The following is a 25036-nucleotide window of genomic DNA, read 5'->3' on the forward strand; positions in this document are numbered from 1 at the left end:
AGTCAAATGTTATATAGGAAGGACCAAATACTATATATGGTGCCAAAAGAATCAGTGCGGAAAAACACACTTACCCTATAAACCATGCCTAATGTTAGGTGCAGTTTATAGAATATGCATAGCGCCCAAACCCATGACTAAATTTAGGTGTGACCATTTACTCTAATTAAAGCCTGGTGTAAATGTAATTGTCTTACTTAGGCACAGTTCAGGGATGTTCTATAACAGTGCGTTTAATTTCTAGAAACACCCATGACCTACCTATGCCCCTCCCATGGCCACACCCCCTTTTGAGATCTGCGCATTAGAATTTACGCACACCATTTTACAGAATACACGTGGAAAATTATGCACATGCATTCTAATTAGTGCCGATAATTGCTTGCTATTGGCCGATTATCGGCGCTGTGTGGCTTGTTAAACAATTGAGTTGTGTGCAGAATTTGGCAGCAATAACAAATTTGCATGTGCAACTTTAGTCACCATATATAGAATCTGGGGTCAAATGGCTCCATGCTTTCAACACAAAGAATTTATGTCAATCTCGTAAAACACTTAAATATTGAACTCAGAATTGATTGCAATGATTGTAATAGCAGGAGTATTTTTTTTTATTGAAAATGGACAAGAAAAGTAATACAAAACTTACATGGCAGTAAGTTTGCCAGCTGGATCCAGATTCGCTTGCCAGGATTGATCCAATCCTGGGTTAACCTCACTGCATGCAGGAACTTGTAGTCTTGACTTTTTTAGGGAATACAATGGAGAAATGAGAACTACAAGACCCTGCATGCAATGGTGTAAACCCAGGACTGGATCATCAACCCTGTCAGGCTAATCTGGATCCATTTGGCACCCATACATAGTAGACAAGTCATGTAAAGAGGCTAAAAAATTAACAGATGCAGTTAGAAGCAGGACTCTATCCCCGAAACTTGGCAATTCAAGAGAGATGAGATGAGATTGGAGCTGCCTTTTAGAAAGGAAGTGCTAAAAGAACAAGGGATCCTTATTAATAAGGTATCTTTTTATTTATTATTTATGTATTTGTTTTCATTCTGGTAGTTATTTTTAAAAGACAGGTTAAACAGTGAGTTTTCTTCCTATCTTTCGCTTCAGGCAACAGGTTCAAGACTTGGTTTAATAGCACAGAATGTCTCCACCATGGGACTGTCAATCATACTTGCATTTATCTATGGTTGGGAGATGAGTCTGCTGATTATGGCAATGGCCCCTGTGCTTGCTGTAGCTGGAATGCTTGAGACCAGAGCCTTGACTGGATTTGCCAACCGTGATAAAAAACAGTTGCAAAGTGCTGGAAAGGTGAGACATGCTATATAGCATTTAAAACTGCTGGTAATATAAAAACAAACAAATTTTCTTTACTATGTAAGAAAAGTAGATGTAAACCAAGTACATGACAAAGGAAATAGCTACAAAATATTGCTTTTTCTCTGGACTATTGGAAATGTTTATGGGGTCCTTTTACTAAGGTGCGCTGAAAAATGGCCTGCGGTAGTGTAGGCGTGGGTTTGGGGCGCGCGCAGAATCATTTTTCAGCACATCTATAAAAAGGCCTTTTTAAAATTTTTGTCAAAAATGGACGTGTGGCAAAATGTAAATTGCCACGTCTCCATTTTGGGTCTGAGACCTTACCGCCAGCCATTGACCTAGCGGTAAAGTCTCATGTGGTAACTGGGTGGTAATGACGTACGCGCGCCAAATGCCACTTGGTGTGCATCCGATATGCACAGCAGAAAATAGCAATTATTTTTCGGCCACTTGTATCGGACGTGAACCATAAATGAAATTACTGCAAGAGCCACGCGATAGCCGTGCAGTAACTCCATTTTGGCATACTTTGGGTACACATAGATGCTTACGCAACTTAGTAAAAGCACCCCTATATTTCTTAATTCAGTCATGGGAAAGCTCCTTATTTTTGGATTGAGAGAGAGAGAGAGAAATTGTGCTTACTTCCTTGTGTTCAAAATTAACTCAATCAGAATAAAGTTTAAGTTTTGGAGTTCAGCTCCTTAATTGGTTCCCATTGGACTTGCAAAATCAGGTACTTAAAACATATCTACTGTAGGTTGTAAAAACTTCTGCTCATATATGTAAATGCTGACACATACACAGGCCTGAGTGATGTTACTCTTGTTTTTTTTTTTAACTTTTGTTGTGTAAACCAGGGGCGTAGCTGCTATGGGGCCACGGGGGCCTGGGCTCCCGTAAATTTGGCCCTGGACCCCCTGCTGATGCCCCTCTCAACCCCCCCCCCCCCCCCCCCCACCAACCCGCCATCGCCATCTGTGCCTTTGCTGGCGGGGAACCCCAACCCCCGCCAGCCGAAGTCTTCTTCCTGCGTTTGGTTTCTTCTGAGTCTGACGTTCTGCTGCACGTACAATGTGCAGGACGCCAGAATCACAGATACAGAATGAAGCCCTGCAGATCGCAAGGCTTTGTTCTGTTTCTGTGAGTCTGACATCCTGCACATTGTACGTGCAGCAGAACGTCAGACTCAGAAGAAACCAAATGCAGGAAGAAGACTTCAGGTGGCGGGGGTTAGGTCCCTGCCATGCCCAACACCACCTCCGCGGCCAACCGGGCAAGGAGTTTGAGAGAAAGGTAATCTCCATGACACAGGGCCACAGCTGAAAGCAGTCTTCAGGGCAAAGCCAAGTCTCAGGGCAAGTAGATGGAGAGTATGAGAGATAACGAGGTCATGGATATAGGAAAGTTTATTGCAGACATAGTGGGCATTGCACAGATCACATGAGAAAGGCAGAGAAGAAGGGGAGAGGAGAGGAACAGAAATTAGATTGGAGTTATCACAGTGTGACCTGCACAAATAGGATGAGAGCTGATGTTGAGGACCAGGATTGGAATTGATATCCCCAGCCGAGAGTAGGAGAAGGAGGAACTGAGTACGGAGAAGAGTAGGAGAGGCATGACAACAGTGATGAAGGTGAGATGTACTCTGGCAGAATGGAGATGGTTGAATGAAAGGAAGGAAATGATAAAGGTTGAGAGCTGAGAAGAAGGGAGAAGATAGGAAGGATGGTGTGATGATGAAAGCAGAAGGTGGGCCATATGTTCCTGCAGTATACAATGGTTTCAGATGGAGAAAGAGATTGCAAATGGACAATACCAAGAAGATAAACTGTACTGGAGCCATAAGAAATAGCAGAGAGAATAGTATAAAGAAAATGTTTTGTGCACCATCAGACCCTGGGTGGATTGGGATGGACCTGGGAGTCACCCTGGAGAAGGCTGTGAGGATATGCAGATGGGCTGCAAATCCTCCACAGCACCTGGAAGGCAGCTGGTGGAAACACTAGGTACCTGGAATGAAGGCCCTGGGAGTTGATCTGGGAATCATTCTAGAGAAGGTTGTGAGGATATGCAGATGGGCTATGAGTCCTCCACAGCACCAGGAAGGTAGCTGATGGAAGTGCTAGGCAGCTGGAGCAAAGGCCCTGGGTGGATTGGGTTGCACCTGAGGGTCACCCCAAAGGAGGCTGTGAGGATAGGCAGATATGCTACAAGTCATCCACAGCACCTGGAAGGCAGCTGGTGGAATCACTAGGCACCTGGAGCAAAGGCCATGGGTGGATCGGGATGGACCTGGGAGTCACCCCAGAGAAAGCTGTGAGGATATGCAGATGGTCTGCAATCTAAAACATAAATTAGTGAAAAGCAAGCTCCCGATAAAAGCTCAAAAAGAAGAGAGTGCACACATCCCTGCAATATTGTAATTGTAAGCCACTTTGAGCCTGCAAAAAGGTGGGATAATGTGGGATACAAATGCAATAAATAAAAAATAAATAAATATATATATCTAGCTGCAAACTTTGCCAACACCTTTCACAGGATCCCATAGTCATTCACATGCAAAAAAATATTCAGCAAAAGGGGATCCTTCACGAGTTCATCTTCAATTTGTGATATATCATTCAATGTAAAAAGTGTGAAGAAGGTTGCTATATTGGAGAAACAAGCCAGATGCTAAAGACAAGATTCAATCTACATAGACATCATATTAAGCATGACAGTGCCAACCAGGATGTCACCTCTGTGGGACAGCACTTTACAGAACCAGAACACTGCATCAATGATTTTATGATGAGAATTCTAAAAGGAAACTTTAAGAGAATCCAGGAACATAAGACCTTTGAAGCCACATTGAGCCTGCAAATAGGTGGGAAAATGTGGGATACAAATGCTACAAATAAATAAATAAATAAATAAAATGAGAAATATTTTGGCACCCACCAGACAGGACTTAACAAAGATATATATTTTTTTATTACATTTGTACCCTGCGCTTTCCCACTCATGGCAGGCTCAATGTGGCTTACATGGGGCAATGGAGGGTTAAGTGACTTGCCCAGAGTCACAAGGAGCTGCCTGTGCCTGAAGTGGGAATTGAACTCACTTCTTCAGTTCCCCAGGACCATAGTAACATAGTAACATAGTAGATGACGGCAGAAAAAGACCTGCATGGTCCATCCAGTCTGCCCAAGACAAACTCATATGTGTATACATTACCTTGAATTTGTACCTGTCCTTTTCAGGGCACAGACCATATAAGTCTGCCCAGCAGTATTACCCGCCTCCCAACCACCAGTCCCGCCTCCCATCACCGGCTCTGGTACAGACTGTATAAGTCTGCCCTCCCCTATCCTCGCCTCCCAACCACCCCCCTCTTCCCCCCAACTGCTCCACCAAAGTCCACCACCCTAACTACTAGGCCACTCCTCCACTCTCTTAGTTTTCTAGCCCATTATAAACCATAAAATTCAACTGCTTTGTCATCCTCTTATCACCCATCCATCTCTCCCTGTCTCTCACCGACCCAACTCTCCTTGTTTCTCACCTAACCCACCTCACCCTCTTCCTGTGAGACTGCCATTGGAATGCTTTTGTGTTTCACTTATATATACTGATATTTGTCAACATTTAATTATTTATTCTCTGAAGAAGAAAGGTTACCTTCAAAAGCTAATCAAAAAAGTACCGTTAGTCCAATAAAAAAGTATCATTTTATTTTATTTTCTATGTATTGTTTTATTTCTATTGATTACCTTTAAAAGTGGACTAACATGGCTACCACAACACTTTAAAAAAACCTGCTGCAGTAAAAGGGGCCTTGGCACAAAGCAAATCCATGCACCAATGCCACCACAGGGCCCCCTTTACCGCAGCTCAGAAAAAGGGCCCCTTAGTTGGGCAGCAATCCAGGTATCGCTGCTGAATATCAGTGATACCCGAGAAACTCCTGGCAGCTGCCTCAGACCCGAATATTCAGTTCCTGGTACTGGATAGGGGCCAGCACAGAATATCCAAGTCTAATTCAGCCCCCTAGGCAGTAGTGTTGTTGAATATTGGCAATTAATTACTAAATAAAGGTTAGTTTTGTCATTTACTGAAGAGAGAATATTATGATAGTGGTATTTTTTAGAAATCACATAAGGTTTATAGTTTCTTAAACTGTCAGACACAGGGGTATAGTAATTATAAGTACAATGCTAACAAAGCAATGTTTTAGAAGTAATTACATGTTGCTGTTTGACTAGATCAATAGTTTAATTGCATGTTCTCAGGTGTGCACTACCTACTACTACTTAACATTTGTTATATATCTTCTAAATCAGATTAAAATGAACCTTGCCAGAATTGTTATGCAAGTTGATTTGATCAGTTCTTGAGATGGGTCGAGAACACCACTATCAAATTTCACCATTTTGTTTTGTCCTTTCATTTTTTTTTTAAACCGTACAAAAGATAGCAACTGAAGCTGTGGAAAACATCCGGACAGTTGCTTCCTTAACTAGAGAGAGCGCTTTTGAAGAAATGTATGATGAAAAATTACAGATGCCATTCAGGTCAGAGATGATTTTAGCTTTTCCTATCAAGCTCAGTAACGTATGCTCACAATAAACTCTGGGTACATGGCCACAGCTTAGATAAGAATTATAAGGCTTCTACTTAAACAATGTTATGCGTTCACTGACAGATGGCAAATGTATAACTTCTATCCATGGATTTTTAGCCCTCATAATATGATTAATATTGAGCTGAAAATCCATCCATCTATACGGCCCCATATAAGAAAGTACTAGAGGCTGGGATGAGAAATTGTCCAGCTAGCAATGATATTCAGCCTTTATCCAGATAGGTTATACATTTTATTTAGGCCTGCATCACATTAATTGTCAGTACGCTTACCCCCTAATTCTGTAAAAGTCACCAAAAATTGTGTGTGCAAATTTGGGTGCATGCTTCTGGCCAAACTACCACAGAGCTTACTTTGTCTTAGTAAAAGGGCTTCTATTTAATCTGTTGAAATGTAAATTTCTATTTTCCGCACCAAAAAAGCTTGCAGAGGGAAATAATAAAAGCCCTTTCTTTTTTTTTTTTTTTGTTACCTTTGTACCCCGCGCTTTCCCACTCATGGCAGGCTCAATGCGGCTTTCTTTGGGTAAATGTTGTTCTATCCATGGGTAAAAATACACTGATATGTCAGCATGCATACTCTTATCTGGGTAATATGGGATGAGTTCCAGGGTAGGGGTAGGGGTTAGATCAGTGGACAAAATTACCACATAATTTTGGATTATCAAAACACATGTAGCGGCCCTTTTACTAAAGTGCATTAAGCACGTAACACCTGGTTAACACCTGGGAACAGACTACTGCTGATTGTGTTAATGGTTTTGTGGTAGTTTGCTTGTCACTACGCATTAAACCGCATGTTAACTTAAATTTTATAAATTTATCTGTCAGGGGTGAGACATGGGTGGAGAATGGGCATGGAATCATTAACTATCTAGTGAGTTACACTGACCACATGCTAACTGGCTAAATCAGAGTTAACATGGGAGCACTTAGCACCTCCTAAATAGGAGACAGTAACTCCTGGATTCTATATATGTCACCCAAAATAAGGCACTGATATTTGTGTACCGATCCAAGATGTGAGCTCAACTAAATGGCTAACAAGCCAATTAATGCCAATAATTGGGTGCTAATTGGCACCAATTTGGATTTGCACACGCATCTTGCTACGTGCTAGTGTAGAACAATGTGTGCTAAAGTTCCAGAGGGCTCCTCAGTAAAAAGTGGCTTGCGATACTGTCGGTGCGGGTTTTGGGCGTGCGCAGAAATATTTTTCAGCACACGTACCAAAAATGCCCTTTTAAAATTTTTCCCGAAAATGGACGTGTGGCAAAATCAAAATTGTTGCGCATCCATTTTGGGTGCCTGACCTTTCCACCAGCCATAGACCTAGCGATAAGGAATCTGCACGGCAATGACCTATGCGCATCAGATGCCACTTGGCGTGCATCCGCTACGTGTGTCTGAAAATAAAATAATATTTTCCAGACGCATGTAGCACGTTGGGCGTGCTTAGAGCCTTACGCAGCTTAGTAAAAGGGGCCCATAGTGCGCAACCCAGAAGGGAGTGTGGCCAAGAGAGGTGTATGAGCAGGTCAAGGGCATTCCTAAAATTTGTTTGCAGAGTTATAGATTACCGGGGATGTGTGCCCAAATTGAGCACTGGGAATTATGAATGGTTTCACCAGGTGTTTAGTCCCTGGTGCCCAAATAGGTACTCAATGTTGTTCTATAAAAGGCACTCATCTTTCAGTGCTCATTATAGAATAACATCGAGTGCCAAGTTTTTTTTTGTGTCAATTTGTAGGCGCCATTTACAGAATCTAGCCCTAAGTGCTCCCACATTAACCTGGAGCAGGTATTGGGTGAGATTCTATATATGGCACCTGGAAAATCTGCGCAGAAATCATTTTCGCCTAAGCGTATTTTACAAGATTTAGGCACGGTATAAAGAGTACACTTAGTTGATATCCCAGTGCCTAAAACTTTATGCATCCATTTACTTCCATGAAAACATGGTGTAAATCCCTGCATGTAGATTTACACGGACTGGGTCATGTTATATAACAGCATGTATAAATTTGGGAATGCCCATGAAATGTCCATTCCCTGCCCATACCCATGCCCCCTTTGAACAACATGCTTTAGAATTTAGGTGCAGTTCATTACAGAATATGCTTAGCGAGTTATACACATAAATTCTAATTATTGCCAATTTGTGTTCACTATTGCTTGTTAAGTGCTATTAAAAAACATTGATTAGCTTGTTAAGCCAGTTAAGTTAGGCACGTTGTTCTGAAATACACTTAGGTCTCAGCTTGGATCTCTAGGTGTGCTATATAGAATCCAGATCATGTGTTATCACTAATTTGAATGTTAACACATGACCTGGGAATGCCCCTTCTTGATGCTGTGTTAGTTATGAGCTTGCCGTGTGTTAAAATCATGCATTATAGCGCATTAAGCCCAAATCTTAACATATGTTAGTAAAAGGGCCCCATAGTTTTGCATTGCAAAAATAAGAACGAACATAAAAATCAGGTACAAATTTGTGAACATGTTTTGTCATGATGCATAATCAGAAAAAAACACATGTGCTTATTTATTCATTGATTATAGATTTATTTCTCTCTATTCAAGAGGGTTAGGATAGTTGCATCAACTTTTTATTTGATTACTGCAGTAAGCCCCATGGGAAAAACTATGCATGGAGTCTGCAGAAATGTAGGCAATGTTCTTCACTGCTTCAGGTACAAACTTAGACTTTAATCCCTCTGAGAACAGGGAAGTACGTAGTGTACCTGAATGTAATTTGCCTGGAGCTACTACTGAAAAAGGTATGAGTTAAATCCAAAATGTAAGATGAAAAGCTCATCTGCTTCAGAATACCTAAAAAGGTGGAATTCAGCAGCTAGATCAGGCATTGTTATGTAAAATCTACTCCAGATTGTTAGAGGTCCTTTTTACAAAGCTGCAGCAAAACGTGGACTTAGCGTCCCCTTACACGAGTCTTTCCCACGCACTAAGGCCACTTTTCACCATAGCCAGAAAATGGCTGATTTTCTATTTTCAACATAAATGGCCATGTTCTATTTTCTAAGAAAAAATTTCTATAAAGGTGATACACAAGTTGACTATGTTTTTAGCATATTTATTGAAATTGATTCCATTGTGTAGGTAAACAAAATGAAAATAAGTTTAATATAATGACAGTCCTGTTTTATAGAATATTTATATTTAGAGATATGCAAATATTTGCTTATTTTCATTTTCTAAATCTTATGTGTAAATCTACATTGGAATTAGACATGTACATGCCCAGTTCATGGATTCCAATTGTATCTGTAATTTTTTCCCAAACATTTCTGGGGAAATTTCAATACATATTGTCTCTTTGGGGTCCTTTTACTGAAGTGTATTAAGCACTTACCCCCTAATTCTTTAAACTTGCCCACACAATTTTACGCTTAGCACGCAAAGTTGCATGCACATGTTCTATGGGATACTGTCAGTTATGACCGTAATAATGTGTAGCTGCTAATTGGTATTAACAACCAATTATTGGTTATAATTAGTGTTAATTGCCACTAATTGGCACTAAGCAGTTACACGTATTACTGCTTTTAGTTGGCTTTCTGCAAATTGAGCATGCAAAATCTATACCCCCCACTTCCAATATTCAGAACTATGTAACCAGCCAGGAATGGCAACTGTCTGGGTAAATGGTATTTAGCCAGCTAAACATTGATATTCAGCACGAGATAGCCAGGTATCTCAGCTGAATATTAGCACTTAGGGGGATATTCTATATATGGTGCCTAAAATCAGTGCCGACTAAGCATATTCTATAATCGGTGCCTGATTATAGAATACGCTTAGTTGATATTTCAGTGCCTATGCGCTAAGGCCATTTTTACCATATGGGTAAAATGGGTGAATTTCTGATTTTTTTTCTATTAATGGCCACATGATAATTTCCCATTAGAGCATGAGCCCCTACCACCACCCATTGTTTAGGTGGTAAGGGCTCACGTGTAACTACATGCAAGTGATTATCGCAGAACACGCCTACTCTTCTCCCCAAACCTGCCCCCAGGGCTAAAAAGATAAAATCTATTTTTTAATGTGTGGGTATTGCGTGCTGATGCCAAAATTATGGTGGGATGCCTGAGTGCACCCCGTGGTAAGGCATTTTAATCTGTGTTAAGCATGCATTAGTGCTTACCGCAGCTTAGTAAAAGGGCCCTTTCATTTGTTAAGTGTTGCTATTGATCCATTTGCTTTTTCCAGGATAAGCTGAAGATTTATCTGGTGCCAATATGTTTATCATAATGACAGTTGCAATTCTTTAGTTATTTACCAGCTAAAAATTGAGGTGATTGCTCTTTGTTACAGAAATTCTCAAACGAAAGCCCAGATCTATGGGTTCTGCTTTGCATTCAGCCAGGCATTCCTGTACTTCACCTATGCAGCAGGTTATCGCTTTGGAGCTTACTTATTAACCATTGGAAGAATGGACACAGAGGGAGTTTTCTTGTAAGTCTTACATTTAAATGCAACATTTTTCTAGCACACCTTGGTGCTCATTTTCAAAATAGATGGACATCTTAAAATGCCTTTAAAAATGTCCATCTGCTAAAAACGTCCACATTCTGATTTGGAAGGTCAGAATTTGGACGTTTCGCACTGCAGTTTGTCCTAGCAGCAAGGGGGCATGTTGTGGACTTGATTCGGGCGAGATTAGGGCGGTCCCAAAAGTAGGATGTCCAACAGGGATTTCCGATGGGAAGAAAGGCTCATGTATAAAAAGGAAGTTTTAATCTAGACCTGTTTTAGTCATGTTCAAATTATAAAATGTTGCTCTAAATGAGCAGCTGACCATTGGAGGGATTAAGGCATGACTCCTCTTTAATACCCTAGTGGTTGCTGTCCACTTCCTTCTCCCCTGAAAATGAAACTCTTTAATACCCTAGTGGTTGCTGTCCACTTCCTTCTCCCCTGAAAATGAAACTGGAAAGGAAAACCACGCTCTGTCAGCTGCAGGTATTATGGCCTTTCTGAACAAGCTACTAAGCAGGTCAGATAATTAGCCTAGTTGTTAGTGTAGTGGGTTGTAAATCTAGGGAGCAAGGTTCAAATCCCACTTCAACTTTTTTTTAATTAAAAAAATAATAATAATAACAATTCTGAGCCTTCCAGAAACATAAAAAATATTTATTGTATATACATATATAAGACACCTGCAAGCCTGAAGACTGTTGAAGTAGTGTACATTCAGGTACAGTAGGTATTTTTCAAGTATTGGAGGGATTACATTTAAAAAAAAAAAGAATTATATTGTGGGCTTAAACCTGTGTCTCTTGGTTTACAGTCCACTGCACTAACAACTAGACTACTTTTCTGTTCTGCAGGGATGTATGTGTGACCATATTTTTGAAAATGATGCCTGAAAGACTTTCATGTCCTTGATTTTTATTTATTTATTTGTTTATTGTCATTCAAAATAGGATGCTTCACTTTGGAAAATGGCTATTCATTTTGGATGTTTTCAGTGCAAAAACGGCCATCTCACCACCATAATCAAACAGGAAAAATGTTTAGATTTCCTGTTCAATTATGGCTATGAGATGAACGGGAAATCTAGACATTTTTCCTCTTTGATTATGGCTGTGAGATGGCCGTTTTTTTGGATGTTATGAGAAGGACTTTCTTTTTGGGGGGGGCTTGTAATCCAGAGATGGCCGGTTCAAATCCCACTGCTGCTACTTGTGATCCAAAATCCAAATAAATAAAGGGGATGTCTGATGCATAGCAAAGCCATGGACATCCTTCTCACAGAAACATCCACATTTTGGATGCCCATCGCAGGGACATACTCCCATACTCTTAAAAAAAAAAAAAAAAGACGTCTCTGATGAGCACTTGGACATTTTCATCTGGACTTGTGTTTTTCTAAGGCTGTAGACAGCAATTTATTTAAGGTTGTAGATGGCTATTATACACGCAGCTTGTATGCATGTATGAAGCCATCTTTGGCATGCGCAGAGCAGCCACACATAATGCTTGGCTGCTCTGCACTGGCTTCCCCTCCTTAGGAAGGAAATCGTGTGCAAATGAGCTAACAGCGAGCAGCTCATTTGCATGCGATTTCCTACATGCATGCCCGTTCGTTTTCGAATCGCTAAGGGATCGGTAAGGGAAGGGCTTTTTCCTTTCAGTTAGTGCATCTTGCTAAAGGTAAGGGAGCTATATACCTGGGAACAATTTGTGAAGTCCACTGCAGTGCCCCTTAGGGTGCCCGGTTGGTGTCCTGGCAAGTCACGGGGACCAGTACACTATCCAGCTTATTTTCGAAAGAGAAAAACGCCTATAGTGCGACCTAAATCGGGAGATGGGTGTTTTTCTCGCAAAGGCGTCCAAATCACTATAATCGAAAGCCGATTTTGGGCGTTTCCAACTGCACTCCATCGCGGAAACGAATAAAGTTGACGGGGGCGTGTCGTAGGCATGGTAGAGGCGGAACTGGGGCGTGGTTATCAGCCAACGAGAGATGGGCATCTTTAGCTGATAATCGAAAAAAAAGGCGTTTTTATTGCGATTTTGGGTCACTTTTTTGGACCCTTTTTTTTTTGCGAACAAGTCCCAAAAAAGTGCTCCAACTGCCCAGATGACCACTGGAGGGAATCGGGGATGACCTCCCCGGACTCCCCCAGTGGTCACTAACCCCCTCCCACCAAAAAAAACCCCACTTTAAAAACTTATTTCCCAGCCTGTATGCCAGCCTCAAATGCCGTACCCACCTCCATGACAGCAGAATGTGTTCGATCCTCTCACAGCCTTTCCCTGGGTCAGATGTGGCTCTCGGGTGCACTACAGGGTCACATCAGCATTGCATTGTGGTGGGTGTAGGGTATTGGGCTCCGTGATTTCATTAGCTTGTGTTACAGTCTAACGATGTTGGTAGTTGGTAGGCTCTTCTCCCATGGTGCTTTTCCCTCTGCCTACTGGGTCAGAGTGTGCCCTATTGTGTTTCCTGTTGTAGTCCATGCGGTAGTGGCCATTTTTGTAAGCCAGTTTTAGTTCCCTTTCCTGTGTTAGCCACGTTAGACAACTTAGTTCTTCCCTTGAATGTGGCTGAAAGAGGGCATTGTACAGCATTCTGCCAGCTCTGACCTGCTAATCTCAGTACCAGGGAGACTCGTTGCCAGTGGTGGGGCACAACCTCTGATCTGCAGTTAACTGTGAGTAAGCGTGCTTATTCCAATAAAGGACATTTTTGGAGAGATTAGTCTTCAGGTGTAAACTGGTGTGCCAATGTTATACAGCAGTAACAAGTCCTAGAGGCCTGCGTGTATGCAGGTCCTTGGAGCACTTTTAGTGGGTACCGCAGTGCACTTCAGCCAGGTGGACCCAGGCCCATCCCCCCCTACCTGTAACAGTTGTTTTGGTAAATGGGAGGCCTCCAAAACCCACTGCACCCACATGTAGGTGCCCCCTTCACCCCTAAGAGCTATGGTAGTGTTGTACATTTGTGGGTAGTGGGTTTTGGGGGAGGGAGTTGGGGTTGGGAGCTCAGCACCCGTGGTAAGGGAGCTATGCATGTGGGAGCTTTTTCTGAAGTCCACCGCACTGACCTAGGGTGCCCAGTTGGTGTCCTGGCATATCAGGGGGGCGAGTGTACTACCAATCCTGGCCCCTCCCACGACCAAATGGCTCGGATTAGGACGTTTTTGAGCTGGGTGTTTTTAGTTTCCATTATCGCTTAAAAAAACAAACGCCCAGCTCAAAAACGTCCATTTTTTCGAAAATACGGTTCAGTCCGCCCCTTCACGGACCCATTCTCAGAGATAAACGCCCATGGAGATAGGCGTTTCCGTTCGATTATGCCCCTCCACGAATGCTGGCTCCTCCCATGACCAAATGGCTTGGATTTGGTCGTTTCTGAGATGGGCGTCCTTGCTTTCCATTATCGCTGAAAATTAGAAACTACCAAGTCCTAGGAACGACCATCTCTGCTGGGGACGACCATCTCTAAGGTCGACCTAAATTTGCTGATTTGGGTGTCCCCGACTGTATTATCAAAACGAAAGATGAATGCCCATCTTGTTTCGATAATATGGGTTTCCCCACCCCTTGCTGGAGCCATCCTGCGAGAACGTCCCCAGGAAAACTTGGGCGTCCCTTTTGATTATGCCGCTCATTGAAACCTTTGACCACTGCAGTTCTACATAATCCAGTCATACATGAGGACCGCAGAGTATAAATTATTCATTTATGCGGATGTTTTTGCAATGCCATCCTCTGTACCACCTATCCTGTGGACCACTGAGTTCTGAGAAGTGCAGGATTCAAAGTAAACTGGTCAAAAACTAAAGTGTTGCCCCTTAAGTGTATGTAGGTAAGAGATATAGCTCTATCTGAGGGTTTGGTTTAGTAATTTGTTAGAATACACCCTGGACCACAACCCTCAAATTATTCTGGATAAAGTTCAGGAGCTGGTATGTCAATGGCTTCCACTTTAGTTCTCCTAGTGGGGATGGCTAGAGGTTATAAAAATGATAGATTCCATAAGCTTAATTGTATTTTAGGTATGCTGTCATTGCGGTATCTTTGTAGGTGGACTGAGCAGATCTTAGTAAAATTCCCATGGAACCTTAATATCCCTTGCATAGTCCTACATAAGCTTAAGGGAATGAAGGACAATAGAGCAGTTTTTATGAGTATCATCTGGCCTTTTTTTTTAAGGCAGTGTTAACTGGTTCTGTGCATCTCAGCAGTCCTCCAAGGTGATTGGTATGTGAGAGAGAACTAATGGTTCCATTAGAACTGTTGCTGGCTATGACATTTTCCCCTACTCTGAGATCTCATCTGACTCTGGCATTGTCTCTGGAAGATTTTCAAGTCTTGAACGAGCTGCCAAAAGTTAAGTGGGTACTATAGGCTGTCAATATGCCTGTTTTGAAGAATGCTGCTTTTAAGATCCAGTCTAAGGTTTTTAATTGGCCTTGGGGTCAGACTGGTCAGTAATGTAGATTCTGGATGGCATAAAATTATGGACAAGTTCCTGAAGTAAATGTCTATAGTCTGCTATTGAGGTAGACATGGGGAAGCCACTGCTTGCCCTGGGATTGATCGCATGGAATGTTGCTACTATTTGGTTTTCTGCTAGTTACTTGTGACCTGGATTGGCCACTGTTAGAAACAGGATACTGGGCTAGATAAACAATTGGTCTGACCTACTATGCCTAGTCGTATGTTCTTATGACTTTTCATTGTAAAAAAGAGAAGTATAACTTACCGTCATTACTATTTTGTTAATGGCTTCAGCTGAAGCATTGTCTCCTTGCCCCTGGTATTGACTTTCAGGCACTTCATGACAAACCCAGCTATGTTGCAATCTGTCAACAACTGGCATTATGTAAATTGGCCTCTATAATCTGATGTAACACATGCTTTACGAGAAGTGTTGAAACTAAGTTGGTCTGGAAAACACAGTGGATAACTTATGGATGGTATTCTAGAATGATGTACTTCAGATCTCTTTGCCTTACTGGCACAAACTCTATTTTATGTTCTCCATAGGGCAAATTTGGATTATTTGTAAAGCTGCAAAGTTTGTTACCACATCTGATAATACTTGTTGGTTTTGTGAAGTGCTTCAGATTAAGGTAGCACTGACTTTAACGCTGGTAATATGGAGATCCTTGGCTCTTAGTCAAAGTGTGTTGAAATACAAACAACTTCCTGATCTTCTTTTTATATTAGCTTTACAGCTTATCCTTAGTAATTGTAAGGATGCATTGCTGTCTAAACTGTGGAATTTGGTTTGCCCCATGGCTAAATATGAATGAATAGCAGTGGAAAAACATGGTTGACTCAGATCAAATTACAAAACTTGAGAACCTACAAATGCTTTTATGTAAATTGTACTGACTGTTAAGTACATGCCATTCTTTTTATTAATGCTTCATTTCTCTGGACCCCTCAGTGTTCTTGTTGTTTTTGCTATTATTTGTTTGTTTTATTTTATATATATATATATTTTTGTTATATTCATATATACTGTTTTAATATCAAAAGTAAAGAGGGAAGTGGCCAAAAATAATAAACCTTAGCATCTGTTGTTGTCAAAGCGTGGGTGGATAACCAAAGAAATGGATAAAAAGTGTCTGTGCTGAGACTTAAAGGAACAATGGGACAAGGAGAGTGGAAGAAAATGCTATGCCTAGCAGGAGAGTCTTAAAATGAATCCGAGCCAATAGTTTTCAATTGGTCAAATTTAGGTGAATTGGAGAGAATCTGGACTGCTGTGTTTTGAATACTCTGTGATCATTTGAGCTGAATGGACCTGATTCCAGAATAAACAGGATTGTAGTAGTCAAGGCCTGAAGTTATCAGCATGTGGGTCAGGGTGAGCTGAGGAAAAACCATAGGAAATGGAGTGGAGGAGCAGTCAAATGGTTAGAGCAGTGTCTGAGAACCAGAGAAGCCTCATTGAAATCCCATGGCAGCTACTCTGTGAGCTTGGGCAAGTCACTTAACCCTCCACTCTTTCAGATACTAACTTAGGAGTCGACATTCAGCCAGTGGCACTCGGTGTTTTGCTGACTTCCGTGGGAGTTATGCTCAGAAATACAGTGCTAGGCCATGTCCAAGCTCCAGCATTGAAGTTCCAGGTTTACAGAGCTGGCAAAACCATAGCCATTTAAGTGCAATATTCTGCACTTAAATGGCTATGGTGAACTGCATAAAGATAGGACTGACTTTTATGTGACCCTATTTATGCGATTACGTTGGCCAGTTAATTGCTGAATATTGGCACTTAACTTGCCAAGTACTGACTCTGCCCCTAGAATGCTCCCCCAAAATAGCCGGTCTTGAGTTGCGTGCTAACTGGATATTTTCAGCAGCATGAACCGGTTAAGTGCTGCTGAAAATGAGTGGTTAGCCGCGAACAAGCGATTTAACTGGCTGGGAGCTCTTTCTGGATGGATAAATCACTTTGAGCAAGCATTGACTCCTTAGACCGTGAGCCCTTCAGGAACAGGAGAAATACCTACTATACCTGAATGCAGCTTGCCTTGTGCTACAACTGAAAAAGACACAAGCCAGATCCAAACAAAAATAAACCAACATCATATATGCTTAAGAACTGAGCATGCTCAAAGTGCCCGCATCAGTGGTGGCACTTTGAGCTACTGAGAGCATTTTTATTTTATTTGTTACATTTGTACCCCACATTTTCCCACCTCTTTGTAGGTTCAATGTGGTTTACATAGTGCTGGAGAGCAGTTGCAGACTCTTTAGGTATTCCAGCAAGCTCTGATTTCTATAGCTGGTGAGCCTTGGAGATCCTCATCATCTACAGAAAGGTGCATCTGACTGTGGGGTGGGCCTGAGGCAAAGGTGGATGGACCCAGGTCAACTCAAGCCTACCTGTGTTTGGAAAAGGGGTCAATATTGAAAGCAATTTAACGTGGCAGAAAAGGCTCCTGGCTGGTTAAATTGCCTTTGCAGGGCTATCCACTGATATTCTGCAGTACTTAAGTGTATAGAGCCACTGAATATTCCCTATAACCACCTAAGCTGAAACCAGCTATATTGTTGGGGGTCTGGGGGTAAGGTCAGGGCAGAATTAGCATGTATGTGGTTAAGTGCCGATATTCAGCTGTTAATCGCATAAGATGGCCGGATAAATTGTGCTACATAAAACACTGTCCTTTCGTTGTCTTGTTTCACCTACCTGTTTAAGGGCTGAATATTGGATTAGCTGGATAAGTGCCATCCAGCTGCACATACCCAGATATTCAATGCCGATGCCTGGATATGGTCCGGAATTTGAATATCGGGGCATAAAGTTGGTGGCAGCTAAAAAAAAAACTGCTCACCACCTCTGGCTGAATATTTACCCCAAAATTTTATAAACTTGTAAACCAAACGTCACATGTGGAGGGGCATTTTCAAAAATACATCCACATCAGAATTTGGATGTCCTGTTTATAATGTCCAAAAAAAAGTCCATACAGAACACCAAAGCAGACTGGAGTCCAGAAGGTTCTTTATTTAAAAATCACAGAATTCTTTATTTAAAAAGTCCTGATGTAGCCACATTTCACCAAAAAAGCTGCTTTAGGGGTATCATAAACCACTATACAGGGGGATAAAGAATAAGGTATTCCCCAACAAACAGAAACACTTCCAAGATTTCAGACAACAGTTCCCAAATGTCATAGATTAGTTCAGCAGAGCAACCGCGTTTCGCCTTATTTCTCACAGTGGGAACTGCTGTCTGCAATCTTGGAAATGTTTCTGTTTGTTGGGGAATACCCTACTCTATATCCCCTGGTTAGTGGTTTATGGTTTTGGACATTTTGCAAAAGACATCTAAAAGTCCAGTGCCAAACTTGGTCATTTTTGAACCAGAAAAATGTCTGTCTTTTTGGTTCAAAAATTGCCCTATTTTAGACATTTTTGTGCTCAGTGCATCTTTCTTTAATGACCATTTTCAAACAAAAAACATCCAAGGGAAAAACACACAAAAACAAGCCATTGGGATATATATTTTTTTTTTTTTTGGGGGGGGGGGGGACAGTCTAACTAGACTGGCTACACAGACATCCCAGCAGAGCAGTGGGGCTGCCTAGGAGGCACTGCAGTGAATTTCACATAAAAGGTCCCAGGAACACATCACATTATAATCCCCTTATATTGTATGGTGAGCTCTCCAGGAATAGCAAAAAATGCACTGTACCCAACTACAATAGCTTTTATGCCTGCAGGTGTCACCTATATATGGGTTCACTAGATGTTTTGAGCTTTTCAGCATGCTTACACTTTCCACCACAAGTTTACCAGTTAGAGTGTAATATGGGCCTGGGTCCCCTTTTCTACAGTCCACTGCACCAACCACTAGGCTACTCCAGGGAGCTGTTTGCTTTTCTAAGAGGAATGGCCATTGTATCTGTAGCTGTTATTTTGTCACTTTTACCTCATAGGGGGATGGGAGAGAATTAGTGACCACTGAGAGGGGATCAGGCTTTTATCCCTGTAGTGGTCATCTGGTCAATTTGGGCACCTTTATGGCACGTGATCATAGATCTTTAGACGAATGTCCAACCCTTCATTGCACATGGCTCTTGTATCAGTTTCTCCTTATGCTTAGGTTCTATGACACCAAAGTAGACTCAAACTCTTTTTTTTTCCTATAGGGTATTCTCTTTATTGGCATATGGAGCTATGTCAGCTGGACAAACATTGTCTTTTGCCCCTGACTATGCAAAAGCCAAATCCTCAGTAACACATTTGTTTGCATTGTTTGAAAGAATTCCAGCTATAGACAGCTACAGCCAAGAAGGAAAGAAACTGGTAAGCAGAACTGAGGCTTCAGTCAGTTATGATCTGTTTTTATTGTGGGTAGTTTTGCTAAACTGATTTGAATTTCTTCCTAGTAAAAAAATAAACGAACAAAAAATATTAAAAAAAAAAAGAAAACAAAAACAAAATAATTGGCATTTTAAAAGGGGAAAGTGGTGACTTGCTTTCCCCCATCCTTCCAGTCCAAAAAGAATGATTACAATTGAAAGAAAAAGCACTAGAAGCCAATGTGAAGACTTTTCATTCAGGACTACTGAAGGTGCCCTACAACAGTGTTTCTTAACCTGTGGGCCAGTAAGGTTGAAAATATGTACAATGTCTTGAGAAGAAAATTTTACATTTTATAAATGTTACACAAGTGCCAATTATATCTGCAAAAGAAATGTTAAGGAAATATATGTTGGATATTTTGAAAGTTCCAGAATCTGGTCATTCGACTATATTGAAAGCATTTTAAGTACCTGGGAAAAATACATTTTCACCTCCTGGAGTATCTCCAGATTCTCTAGACCAGCGTTTTTCAACTGGTGTGCCATGACACATTGGTGTACTGCTGTTCCCCAGGTGTGCCGTGGACAGGGATGAACTGATCATTTGGACAACCAACCATTGCTCGAGGACCCATAAAACCAAAGGATCCAATGCCTCCCTCGTTGTTAACCAGCCTTTTCCCCACTCTCCTCCCTCCCCCTGCCCTGGTTTATCCTATACTGCGACTTCCAAGGAGGTTCCCTGGCAGCAGCAGTAATTCACAACCAATGTTTGCAACCTGCTGGCAGCCTCTCTTATGCTGTGACCTGCCCCTTTCTGATGCAAAGTCCTGTTTGTGTGGGACAGAAGAGAGGCTCCCAGTAGATTGGAAACAGCGGCTATGAATTAAGCCTCTGCTGGGGAACCTCCTTGAAGATGCAGTTTAAGGTACACCTGGGCAGGGGGAGGGAGGAGAGTGGGAAAAATGCTGGTTAACAAAGAGGGAGGCGTTAGATCCTCTGGTTTTATGGGTCCTCGGGCAATGGTTGGTTGTCCAAATGAGAGAAAAACCATGGACTGGAGACATAGTGGGGGGGGGGGGGAAGTGATGGCTTCAAGGGGGTGAAAGGGAAGAAAGAGAAATGTTGGATCTGAAGGTGGAGGGAGTGAAGAAATGTTGGGCCATAGGGGCAGGGAGGGAGGGAAGGAAGATGAAGAGATATTGGGCTGCAGGGGCAGGGAGGGAAGGAAGAGATGTTGAGCCACAGGGGCAGTGTGGGAGGAAAGAGAGAAAAAGAGAAATTAAGCCACTGGTGCAGGGAGGGAGGACGGAAGGGAAGAGAGAGGAAGAGGTCATTGGGGCTTATCAAGGAGATGAATGAGTGGAGGATAATATGAACAGAAGCCTAAAATACAGTAATGGGAAGTAGAGGAAAGATAGAAGGGATTAGGAGGCAGAGGAAGGAATGAGACAGGGACTGGGAGAGCTAGGGGTAAGAAAAGGAGATGGAAAGTTGATAAGTAGTTGAAAAGTAAAAAGAAGTTGTAAAAGCCCCTGGCCTTGTGGGGTCTTTTCCTCCTGGGCTCAGCTCACAATCTGAAGGACCTCTGCTAATACACAACACCTTCACACTCGGGCAAACCAAAAAGATCCTCTTTATTGTAGTTCAAACATTAACTGGTGTCACCCAAAATTCCAAAAAAAGATGCACGTAACACAGTTCTCCTGTACCCCTAGAAAAGGTGTAATCCAGAGCAAGAGGAAACAAGAAGACATTTAGGGCTGAAACTTAGCTTCCTCAACCAGCCAGCCAGTCAGTTAATCCCCCAGAGAAATTATCCCCTCCTCAAATAGAAAAAATGCTCTAGGACAGTTCTCTTTTCCCTTTCTTTATAGTTCAGTCACTTTTGATTTACAGTTCAAGGTTACAGTTTCCTTCAAGTGCAGTTCACCTTTTTCCCCCAGCCGAGAACCTTAGCACTTTGGTTCCCTGCTGTAGCAATGCACCCCCCTCTGCACAATAATAATCAGTCTGTGACCACCCACACACTCCTCTCTCCAAATACAGTTCAAGACGCTTATCTTTATTCATTCTGTGTCCATTTGTTCCTCAGAATGCGGTGCAACCGCTTAGGAAGGCTATAGGCTCTCCTCCCATTCCATCTCTCCTCTCCCTTCACCACAGATCTCCTTCAAACCTCCATCCCTCAAAGTCTTGAGAAATGCAGCCTTCTCCTCCTCACAGGTGACAGGGATTTTATATTGATTCTTTATCCAAGGGAACTGGTCCTCCTGGCTCACACTGCCCCTGCTGGCCAGTGGTGAGATTGACTTTCCCTCTCTGCCCCTGCTGAGACCTGTTCCCGGATAAAGAGTCCCTGGCTAGTTTTGACTCCCACCCTCCTCCCTGATGGATTCTGGGTAGGGTAGTTCTGGCTCCTGAAGCTTCTGGGGCGGCATAAGGGACCTGGTCTTATTACCAGTGCTTTTTTTGTAGAAAAAAAGGTGCCGGTACTCATTATGGGCGGGGTCACCACAAATGGCTCCACCCCTATGATAGCCACACCCACATTAACCACACCCCCTACACCAGCCATGGCGCATATAAACAGACATCATTGAAAATATTACAGTACTATAGGAGAAAAAAAATATCGTGATTTTTTTCATTATAAATAATCAATGTAAGCTCTTACAGCTCCAGTATACCCAGTGCAAAATAAGACAGCCAATGTAAATTCTCAAATTGGACATATTACAAACACTAAAATGAAAATAAAATGATTTTTTTTCTACCTTTGTTGTCTGGTGACTGTTTTTCTTTCCATATTGGTCCCAGTCTGTGATTCTGCTTTCCTTTGTTTTCGCTTAACTCTTCTGTGCCATTTGTCATTTTTGTCTCCTTTTTCTTTGCTTTCTTCAATATTTTTCAGGCTCTCTCTGTCCAGATTTAATTCATTCTTACTATCCATTCTTTAATTTCCTTCATCTACCTGTGGCTTTTCATCTTTTCCTCACCCTTGTTCTCCCCATGCCCTTCCTCTTATTCTCCAGTCTTTCTCTATTCCCCTTTTCCATCCAGCAGCTCTGCTTTCTCTCCTCTATTTCTTTCTGCATTCTTCCATCCAGCGTCTTCCCTCTTTCTCTCCCCATCTTTCCGTTTTCCCTCTCTCTCTCCCCATCCTTCCATCTGTTTTTCCCCCTCTCTCCCCATCCTTCCATCTGTTTTCCCCCTCTTTCCCCATCCTTCCATCTGTTTTCCCTCTCTCTTTCCCCATCCTTCCATCTGTTTTTCCCTCTCTCCCCAATCCTTCCATCTGTGTTTTTCCCTCTCTCCCCATCCTTCCATCTGTTTTCCCCTCTCTCCCCAATCCTTCCATCTGTTTTTCCCCTCTCTCCCCAATCCTTCCATCTGTTTTCCCTCTCTCTCCCCATCCTTCCATCTGTTTTCCCCTCTCTCTCCCCAATTCTCCCTCTCTCTTTCCCCATCCTTCCATCTGTTTTTCCCTCTCTCCCCAATCCTTCCATCTGTGTTTTTCCCTCTCTCTCCCCATCCTTCCATCTGTTTTCCCCTCTCTCCCCAATCCTTCCATCTGTTTTCCCTCTCTCTCCCCATCCTTCCATCTGTTTTTCCCTCTCTCTCCCCAATCCTTCCCTCTGTTGTTTTCCCCTCTCTCTCCCCAATCCTTCCCTCTGTTGTTTTCCCTCTTTCCCCAATCCTTCCCTCTGTTGTTTTCCCTCTCTCTCTCCCCCCAATCCTTCCCTCTGTTGTTTTCCCTCTTTCTCTCTCTCCCCAATCCTTCCCTCTGTTGTTTTCCCTCTTTTTCTCTCTCCCCAATCCTTCCCTCTATTGGTTTCCCTCTTTCTCTCTCTCCCCAATCCTTCCCTCTGTTGTTTTCCCTCTTTCTCTCTCTCTCCCCAATCCTTCCCTCTTTCTCTCTCTCCCCAATCCTTCCCTCTGTTGGTTTCCCTCTTTCTCTCTCTCCACAATCCTTCCCTCTGTTGGTTTCCCTCTTTCTCCCCAATCCTTCCCTCTGTTGGTTTTCCTCTTTCTCTCTCTCCCCAATCCTTCCCTCTGTTGGATTCCCTCTTTTTCTCTCTCCCCAATCCTTCCCTCTGTTGGTTTCCCTCTTTCTCTCTCTCTCCCCAATCCTTCCCTCTTTCTCTCTCTCCCCAATCCTTCCCTCTATTGGTTTCCCTCTTTCTCTCTCTCCCCAATCCTTCCCTCTGTTGTTTTCCCTCTTTCTCTCTCTCTCCCCAATCCTTCCCTCTGTTGGTTTTCCTCTTTCTCTCTCTCCCCAATCCTTCCCTCTGTTGGTTTCCCTCTTTCTCTCTCTCCACAATCCTTCCCTCTGTTGGTTTCCCTCTTTCTCCCCAATCCTTCCCTCTGTTGGTTTTCCTCTTTCTCTCTCTCCCCAATCCTTCCCTCTGTTGGATTCCCTCTTTTTCTCTCTCCCCAATCCTTCCCTCTGTTGGTTTCCCTCTCCCTGCCAAGTTTCCCGCAAACGGCGCGAAGTCGCGACGCACGCGGCACCAGCCTCTATTTCCGGCCGCTGCTGCTTCTCCTGTTGAGCAGCAGCGGCCGCTAAACAAAGAAAAAGTTAAAAAAAATTGAAACCTGGCTGAAACGCGGCACCCCGGCACTGTAGACAGCCATTAGGCATTGCCTGTTGCCCCACAGCCGCTCCTCCTCTTGCCTCTACGTCACTGCCCCTGGAGGAAGACCCCGGAGGAGCGCAGTGACGTAGAGGCAAGAGGAGGAGCGGCTGCGGGGCAACAGCCAATGCCCAATGGCTGTCTACAGTGCCGGGGTGCCGCGTTTCAGCCAGGTTTGAAGTTTTTTTTAAATCTTTTTCTTTGTGTAGCGGCCGCTGCTGCTCAACAGGAGAAGCAGCAGCGGCCGGAAATGGGGGCTGGCACTGCGTCCGTCACGGGCGGGGGGAGCAAAAAAAAGGTGCCGGTACGCCGTACCGTTGCGTACCGGCACAAAAAAAGCACTGCTTATTACAAAGTAGATGGAGCACTGTGGGGGGAGAAAGCGGTTGAAATTTGAGTTGTCAGGCAGAAAGAGGGGAGGAAAGACCTAAAACAGAAAGATCAATATGTCAGAGACAGATGTAATAAGGGAATGAAACAAGACAGGAGGAGAGAAGAGACATAAGAAAGGGACAGCAGAAAGACAGGAAAGCAGAAAAGAAAAACTAGGATCAACATGATGGGAAAATATCCAGACAATAAATGTATACAAAAGTGTTTTATTTGAGTTTATTAACTGTAAGCTTAGGAAATGTACTTCGTGGATGTCTTGGTATTATATTTAGAATAAAAGGTAATGCATTTCTATTTTTATTTCTTCTATGTTGTGATACATGCTTAGTTTGACTTCTTGGAGTTCCCAGTTCAATTTGTGTCTATTATATCTAATTTGTGATCCTGCTCTGTGTTTGGTGAGGGTATGTCTGTGTTTTATGTGTGACTGAGGTACAGTATTCTGTGGGCATGTAGCTTCTGTGTAGAGATCTGTAGCTATCCCACTTGCTCTGTTTTACCAGAAAGAGGAGGTGTACTGGTGTTTGTGGGCCCAGTGTAATTTTTGTAGTGCTGCCTACTCATATGTAGAGTTCTTGCTATTTGAATCATAGGAATTAGTGCTACTGTTGTATAACATATTTGTATATGAATATTAGGATTTCTTTTCAGGTTTTGTATTTTTGTAGTGAAGAGTTTTATTTTGTATTAGTTCAGATGACGTGAGAATTTGAATATTTTTTGAATGGTGCACTTCCATGT

The 25036-nt window shown here is 42.6% G+C and overlaps 1 protein-coding gene across 2 annotated transcripts in view; it reads left to right on the forward strand.

The window, feature by feature from the left end:
- LOC115469219 (ATP-binding cassette sub-family B member 5-like) overlaps nt 1–25036 on the forward strand; it is a 133791-nt gene that overhangs the window by 86041 nt on the left and 22714 nt on the right. For both annotated transcript variants that reach the window (XM_030201661.1, XM_030201651.1), the window contains exons 21-24: nt 1120–1323; nt 5788–5888; nt 10297–10437; nt 19110–19266. In XM_030201661.1, coding sequence (XP_030057521.1) covers nt 1120–1323; nt 5788–5888; nt 10297–10437; nt 19110–19266 — 603 coding nt within the window. The remainder of the gene's footprint in view (nt 1–1119; nt 1324–5787; nt 5889–10296; nt 10438–19109; nt 19267–25036) is intronic.

The sequence above is a fragment of the Microcaecilia unicolor genome, chromosome 1, assembly GCF_901765095.1.
Source record: "Microcaecilia unicolor chromosome 1, aMicUni1.1, whole genome shotgun sequence".
Classification (NCBI taxonomy): domain Eukaryota; kingdom Metazoa; phylum Chordata; class Amphibia; order Gymnophiona; family Siphonopidae; genus Microcaecilia; species Microcaecilia unicolor.